The sequence below is a fragment of the Symphalangus syndactylus genome, chromosome 2 (genome assembly GCF_028878055.3).
Source record: "Symphalangus syndactylus isolate Jambi chromosome 2, NHGRI_mSymSyn1-v2.1_pri, whole genome shotgun sequence".
NCBI lineage: Eukaryota > Metazoa > Chordata > Mammalia > Primates > Hylobatidae > Symphalangus > Symphalangus syndactylus.
In genome coordinates this window covers 38171373-38179395 of record NC_072424.2, presented here as the reverse complement: position 1 = coordinate 38179395, position 8023 = coordinate 38171373, and the positions used below count along the sequence as shown (strand labels likewise).

At 47.7% G+C, this 8023-nt stretch overlaps 1 protein-coding gene across 19 annotated transcripts in view; it reads right to left on the bottom strand.

Moving 5' to 3' along the window:
• Positions 1-8023, bottom strand: part of SEC31B (SEC31 homolog B, COPII coat complex component) — a 39407-nt gene that overhangs the window by 3588 nt on the left and 27796 nt on the right. For 5 of the 19 annotated variants that reach the window (XM_055252017.2, XM_055252012.2, XM_055252029.2 and 2 more), the window contains 7 exons: positions 6973-7150; positions 6272-6586; positions 5969-6027; positions 5516-5662; positions 5122-5241; positions 4282-4353; positions 2904-4050 (listed from right to left, as the gene is read on the bottom strand). In XM_055252017.2, the coding sequence (XP_055107992.2) occupies positions 3871-4050; positions 4282-4353; positions 5122-5241; positions 5516-5662; positions 5969-6027; positions 6272-6586; positions 6973-7150 (1071 nt within the window). In that variant the 3' untranslated portion in view covers positions 2904-3870. Of the gene's footprint in view, positions 1-41; positions 1928-2903; positions 4051-4281; positions 4354-5121; positions 5242-5515; positions 5663-5968; positions 6028-6271; positions 6587-6972; positions 7151-8023 lie in introns of those variants that run through there. The other 14 variants (XM_063618309.1, XM_063618313.1, XM_063618326.1 and 11 more) reach the window with 7 other exon arrangements.

The following is an 8023-nucleotide window of genomic DNA, read 5'->3' as shown; positions in this document are numbered from 1 at the left end:
GTCATAAGAAGGAGAAACTGAGACCCTTCCTTCTCACTAACCTGGTTCTCAAACAGGCAGGATTCAGAGCACTGGATATCTTCCTTCGATGAGTAAACCTCCTGCAATGAAACTGTTACTTAATAGGAAGTTCAGCACCTTGAACCTTAATTTATTGCAGTCATTGTGATATGTGCTATTTTTCTAGGTACTGCACTTATTCTTGAGGATATTGGGGTGGGGTGTGGTAACAGATACAACCTGTAGGCTCTCCCCTCCCTCCCATCTTGCAGGATAGCAACCTCCCTAGAGCCTCACTTCCCTGGTGGCCCAAGCAGTTACCTGGATTGAGGCTAAGCTGCCAAGGTTTAGTAAATCATCTATATAAATCTTCTAATACATTCACTCAATAGCCATGAGCTTGCTGCTTGTGGTACTTGAGTCTTCTGGTTTTATTCTCAGAGAGTACAGCAGAGACTTCTTTATGAAACAGAGCAAGACCTTGAGGAGGGAAGAACCAATCCCTGACAGACCCTCTGTAGCCCAAGGAGCTTCCCAGCCAGCTTCCTTGCCCTAGGACAGTCCCAGGTCTGGGGCTGGGCAGCTCTTCTAGAGCAGAACTGGTCAGATGCTAGATGACCTCAACCTTCCTCTCCCAGAGTAGGAGAAAGCAGTGTGGCTGGCTCCAGGTAACAAAAGTCAAGACTCTAGGGGCTCACCTGTAAGAGTCAAGGGTTCCCATATTCCAAACTAAGGCAATGGCCAGGTCAGATCCCAAACCCCTGGCCTCAACCACACACCTTCTGGTCTTACCAACACTTACTGAGGAGAGAGTTTCCCGTTCTTGACCGGGGATACACTTCCTTTCAGGTGTTCCTAGAGCTTCATTTCCAGCTCTCTCAGCAAAAGGTCCTTCACGCCTTCCCTCTGCTTTTATCTGAGCCTCCTGAATCTCCCAACTCACCTTTTCTCCTTAATCAAGAAGCAGCATATTACTAACCTACCTGTCCCACTTTGCGGAATTACTTGATAATGTACACGAAGAAAGTTTGGCAAGGCAGCTAGAAAATTTAAAAGTACAATGTTGTAAAGTAAAGCTACATTCTCCAGGTCTCTTAGCATAAAAGCAGAACTATTGTACTTCATATTTGGTAACTCCAGGTCAGCACTCTAAATACGTCATGCTGCCAGAACATTATTTCATAGGTTATTGTTTTATATCCCCAAATGGATACCAGATTCATTCCAGTTCTACCAAGAAAACATGACTGAGATGCCTTGGATCTGTATTGCTTTTCCCTTCCTTTTGCAATATCCACTTGTTCATTTGTTCATTCAACAAACACCAGAGTAGAGATAGTGGTGAACAACCACCACCATTGCTGCATCATGGATTTTAAGTTATCATCTTACACTCAATTGCCAGGGCCGTGGTCCCTTTACAAAGTAGACAACTCCAGAACTGGTGCTTGGGAAGACATCTTTGAGGTCAGCTAGTCAAACCTTTTGTTTTACAGATTTAAACTGATGCTGAGAAAGATGACTGGCTTCTTCCCCCAACTAGTAAGTTACTGTGGGGTGAGTGCAGAGCACAGGCCCCTTCCCACCCCTTGTGTGCTCTTCAGGAGCCCATCTGTCTCAGCCAGAAGACAGAAACAGAGGGAGGTCCTGAGAATTGAGAAGGACATTGGTTGGGGTGGGCAAAACACTGTCTCCTTCCTGTCCCTGGCCTGTGAGCCTACACACAGGCAGAGCTTTTTCTTTTTGAAAAGAATCGCAGCCTCAACTGGCCTTAGCAGCAGGTTAGGGCAAAGACAGAGACGGGGTCGTCTTCTGCGCTGGTGGTGCTGGTGGTGGTGGGAGGGGAGGGCAGGCCAGGGCACTCGCCTATTGTAGGTCTGGATTGGATGCTTCCACTCATTCATTTCCTTTTAATTAACCTGCATTCCTGGAGGAGAAATATTTATGTTGGCTCCCATAGAGGCAATCCTCAGACTGGAAAGAAGGGGGAAGAAAGCCTGTCTTAGCAAAACAATATCTCTAAAGAGCTCAAGAAGAGAAAATAGGAGAACAAAATGCCATTAAAATAGCCTTCCACCCCCACCGGAGTCAATGAAAACTTCATTTCACATGCTAATCCGCCACTCCGCCCCCTTGTCTTCTCACAACACCTTTTCCGAAAGTGTTTGGGAAAAGTCTTCGCAGTCAGTACACAGCTCCCTGCAGCTCAGACTTCTCCTTGTGTTAGTTCAGGGCCCCAAGTGGGGCTCTCGCTCCAGCAGCGGCTTTTTTCTCCCCCACTTTAATTTAAACAAAGACTTCAGAGTTCATCAACCTCCCACTGAAATTCACAGCTGCTGAACAAACTAATCCCCTCTCCCGGCCTTTCTTCCCTTCAATGGGCTCTTGGCTTCAAAGACACTTTGGGAAAGGACTTTGCTAGGGCTCACACTGCTTCATCAATAGAAGTTAGTGCAAGTATTATCTGAAGAGCAAGTGGCTTTACAAACAAATACTGCCTAACAATCCCTCCCTCCCAAACACACACACATCTAGCCTGCAGACATGATGGGATCTACAACAGGATTAGGGCTAGTATCCCCTGGCTTCACACCCAGTCCCTTTGTATAGCTGAGCTCAGCCCTGAAGTGGGGTGGGGAAAACCCTGGAACTGAACACTAGGCACGGATGAAGGGAGACAATCCCCCCACCCCCAACACACCCAGCAGAGTGACCACAAATGCTGCAAGGAGAGAACCTAATTCAGTGGGACTGGACACCTTCCTTTAACTTTCTTGATTTATCTCTCTCTAAGCCTCTCCCCTGCCTTACTAGAGTGCAGGAAGCAAGAACAAAGAGGACTAGAAAGGTAATGGCAAAACAGAACCCAGAGGAGGCAATAATGACTGGGAGATGACAGAGGAAACCAAATCAAAGCAGCTTTATTGCACCATTAAGTACATCACTGCATCAAATACAGTGCCACAAATGCAAATCCACTCGGAGAAGGTAGCCCTGAGACATGTGGTGGCTGTGAGGGAGAAGGACCCCCAACCCTTGAGGAGCAGCGCTGGAAGAGAATCGTTGCTTAATATGGCTCCAATTCCGGAACTGGGCTTTATCATCACAGAAGGAATGGCCCTGGGCTAAGGCTCCAACATAGGTGGAGTCAAGGGCAGTTCCCCATAGGCTGTGGTTCCCCTGCTCCTATCTCACAGCCTAAGACAGCTTCCAGCAAAAGGCAGTTCATCCCTTTTACCTTCCATCCAACCTAGCCCACCCTTAATAATGCCAGCAGATGAGAAATTCCATTTTAACAGCACCAAAGTTTCCTCTCTTGGTTCTGCTCAGCACCCGTCCCTCACGTCCATGACTTGTTCAAAGGGTGAACAGCAGTCAGCTCTACCCCAGACCCTGGGCTACAGAGAAATACGGACCTGGAAATACGAAGTCAGAGGCAGGGAAAAGGTAAGGGCAGGCTCATAAACCACAGAAGGGAGAAACAAAAGACCCACATGATGGATCACAGCAGAGGTAGGCTTAAAAGTAACAATCCTGTTCAACCTCTCAGAAGCCACTTAAATAGAAGATCCCTGGGGGAGAAGATATCCTGCCCCAGGTCCTTACAGAGTGTAGTATTAGGGAGAGTGAAGAACTGACTCTATGCCCTGCCTCCAGGCCTGAGAGTGTCCTGGACAAATCCTAGAAGGCCAGGCATAAAGGAGTAAAAAGCAGGCACTCAGCTGGTTTGGAGCCAAGCCTACAGCATCACATACCTGGCAGCAAGGAAAAGAGTCGGGAAAAACAGAGTCTGTTGCAAAAGTCCCCTCTTCTGCAGGGAGGAGTTATGTAACAGCAGAAGTGGCCTCCTAGCAAGAGAGGCTGCCTGGTTTAGACCAGCAGCTTATGAGCGATGATGAGGACAGCCTTCAGGATAGGCATGAAGCTGGACACCTCGCTGAAGCTGCTACAGCCCGCCACCTGGGCATGCACTGCGAGGCCCTGCTCAAAGCTTCCTGCATCCACACATCGGGCAACCTCATGGAGCCCAGCCACAACATGAGGTGAGAGCTGTGGAGGGAATGACCCTTAGGTTAGTGAGCCCAACCCAGCTCCTACCCTGGCAGCATGGAAGGAATAAGGGAAGACTTAAGTTCTGGGGCCCAGTCCAGGGAAGATGCGCGTATTTTGTGGGGAACCCAGGTCAGTGAGACTTATGGGAAGAAAAGACACTGGGCTTCCTTTGGCCATGGTGATGGTGGAAGTGTAGGAGGCAGTGGGAGCACAGCTAGCAGTACTTACTGTGCCCTCACAGAGCTTCTCATATAGACACTCCAGACGCTGGGCTGCCTCTTCCAGCTTCCTTTTTGTCTTCTGCAGGGAAAGAAATGGACTCAAACCCCAGCCCCTAAGCCTAACACCACACAGGGCCATAAAGAATCACAGCATATTAGGCTGGGCATGGTGGCTCACGCCTGTAATCCCAGCACCTTGGGAGGCCGAGGCGGGTGGATCATGAGGTCAGGAGATCAAGACCATCCTGGCTGACACGGTGAAACCCTGTCTCCATTAAAAATACAAAAAATTAGCCGGCCGTGGTGGCAGGCACCTGTAGTCCCAGCTACTCGGGAGGCTGAGGCAGGAGAATGGCTTGAACCCGGGAGGCAGAGCTTGCAGTGAGCCGAGATCGCGCCACTGCACTCCAGCCTGGGCGACAAAGCGAGACTGTATCTCAAAAAAAAAAAAAAAAAAAAAAAAAAAAAAATCACAGCATATTAGAGCTAGAATGGCTTCATTTCACAGATGAAGGAATGAAGGCCCAAGAAGAATAAGTGACTTGCTCAAGCTGACACAGCCAGCAAGGGAATGGCAGACTTCCTCACTCCTGGCTCTACCCCCCTTCCAGCACCCCTGCTGCCTTTAGGTCTCAATGCTGCTGGGTCCTACGACCAAGGAGCTGGACTTCAGACCAGACTCAAAGTCTCTCCCCAGCTCCACGTGGACATCAATTAAGTATAAGATAGAGACAGCATGTCCAGGGGCAGTGAGAAGAGAGTCACACAAGGAACTGGTCCACAGCTGAGGGGTCCTGGAGCCAGCGAGGGGTGCGAGGAGGGCACTGTGAAGAAGGTTCAGACTTACTAAGTCAGTTGCAGACAGGGAGCAGCGTTGGAGAAGTGCCTGGAAGCTGCTCTTCAAGGACTGATGCTCTGGGGGCAGCTCCTTCCTTTCCATCTTCTCAGGTGGCAGGTGCTGAAGCTGCTGATAAAGAAGCAGGGAGAAAGGCCAGAGGGGCAAGCTGTCCTTCTCATGGCTTCCCTAAGGACTAGTCCCCAGTGACTCACAGTCACACTGTTCCCATTACAGCAGAGTTGGGGAGATGAGCAGCCTCCCTTTCTCTGCAGTAAGGACACCTGGTACCTGCCCCCAGTCTCCCTCAGCACATGCCTTGAGGAGTGAGGCCCATCTACCATGACCTGCACCCAAGGAGGGCTGGAAGGTTTCCCAAGGGAGGAGAATACATTGTCCCTGTCACCTGCAGGCTAAGTTCTCTTGGAACTCCTGGGGGAGCATGACTCACACCGGAGACAGAGGGCTGTGAGGGAAGAATCCCTCGTAGCTCAGGGGTGAGGCTCATAACTGGAGCAGTAATTGGTGCTGGGGGCATAAATGTCTCTGGCAGCTAAAGAGACAGAAGGAAAGACACATGAGTCTAAGCCGAGAGACTCCATGGCTCTGGTTTTGGGGAGTGGCAGGAATGATAGTGAAAAAGGAGACAGAAGAGTGAGTGTGGGAAACTGGGAAGTGAGGAGACTGCTGTGTGTGTGTAAGAGGGAAAGAGAAAGAGGAGGGTCCTGAGGAAAGAAGAGTAAGTGGGAGGAGGGCAGGGACAGTCTGAGAAGGGGAAGGACTGACTGAATCCTCTAAGGAATTAGAACGCGGTCATTGGTGAACGTGCGAGGGAGTGGGTGGGGAAAGATGCACTGACCTTGTTCCTCTGGAGGTTTCCCCTGGCGGCTGGGGCTTCTTTCCAGGAATCTTGAGGTCCTATAAGATAAAAAGATAGAGGTTTTTCGGCACATAGTGAAAAACACTGGAAGTTTTTTATCTGAAGGCTGGAAGCATTCTTTGAGCTGGAGTCCACCATACCTCCCTCTGCAGACCAGCTACACTCCCAGCCACCCTCCACCCAACAGGGCCCTAGCCCTCTGACTTGAGGAAAGACTCCCAAAGTAGTGAGAGGGGCAGGAGGCAATAACCCAGAAGAGGGATCCATGGAAGGAAGACTGACCTGGGTGAGGAGTCAAGATGCCAGTGGTTGGGAGGACACTAGAGCATGGGGCACCTGGGTCCCCTGGAAGGTATGGCACCGGGAAGCTTGCAGGAGGGGCTGGGGTGTGGGAGACCATGCGGCTGGGACCTAGTGGTCTCAGAGGAAGCAGAGGAAACAGTCTAGGAGTCTCAGGCAGGGAGGTAGAGCCAGGTCGCATGATGTCTGGGCATGCCATGGGTAGAGGGGAACCAGGAAGAGGCCATGTCCCAGGGAATCCCACCGGGTTAGGAGCTTGCACCCTTTGCCCTCCTAATAGCTGTGGCTGAGATGAAGCTGAAGTAGAACAGAAACAGGTCATTTGTCACTAAATTTCAATTCAGGAGCAACTCAGAGCATATGAGGGAGAAACAGGATTGCAATAAAAAATTAATAATAAATGATTAATACATGTATATAGAAATCTATAATTTACAAAATACTTTTAACTATATTCCTTATTTGACCTTCAAAACAATCCCATAGCGTTGAAATAAGCAACACAACACTTTGCTATATTGACAAAGGTACGAAGCCAGTGATAGCATTAGGAATTCAGACTTCAACTTCCAAGCTCCTCTCACTAGACAGACATACAGCTTCCCAAATCCATGCTGGCCATGCCAATTGCTTTCCTGAGACCTCTGTGCTCTGCCCAGATAGATCTTCAGTGACTCACTCACCAGGCCTTACCCCAGGGCTCAAAGGCAAAGGCTGGATGGCCTGGGGCCCAGGTGCCCTGTAGTTACTTATATTCTGCGTCCTGGGGCCCTGATAAGGGCTAGGATGGGAAGGTGCCAAGCACATCGCTGGTGATGACTGAGGGGTGAAAACCCTTGGCCTTGGAGATGGAGTTGGAACCTATGAAGAGAAAAAAACATCAGCTCTTGGAAAGGAAAGAGAAAGGTAAATAATAGAAAACAGAAAAATAATAGGGAAAATTAATGAAACAAAAACTAGTTCTTTGAGAAAAAAAATCAATAAAATTGATAAACATCTAAAAAATGATAAAGATAAAAAGCGAGAAGATATAAATCATCATCAGAGATCAAACAGGGAATATTACAACAGACCCTGAAGCCATTAAAAATATAAACGAATACTAAAGAAAACTTTACATTCATAAATCTGACAACTTATCAGAAATGGACCCATTCCTCAAGAACCACAAACTACCAAAACTCAGTCACAATGAAGGAAGATCCGGATAGTCCTATAACCATTAAAGAGATTGAATTTGTAATTTAAAAGCTCCCAAAAAAGAAATCTCCACGCCTAGATGGTTTCACTGGAGAATTTCACCAAACAGTCAAAGAATTAATACAAAGTTTACGTAATCTCTTCCAGAAAATAGAAGGAACACTTCCTAACTAATTTCATGAGGCCAGTATTACCCTGATGCCAGCATAGCAGAAAATAAAACTACACATCAATGTTTCTCATGAACTTAGACACAAAAATCCTCAACAAAATTTTAGCAAATCAAATAATGTATATAGAAAATAATATTCCACAAGAAAGTGGGATTGATCCCAGTTCATACAAAGCTGATCCAATATATTTAAAAACCAATCAATTTAATCCCCTATACCAACAAACTAAAGAATGAAAATAATATGATCACAGAAATGATGCAGAAAAAACATTCGACAAAATTCAACACCGATTCATGATCTAGTACACAAGGTGTTATGGTCTGAATATGCTCCCCAAAGTCATGTGTTGAAAACTGAA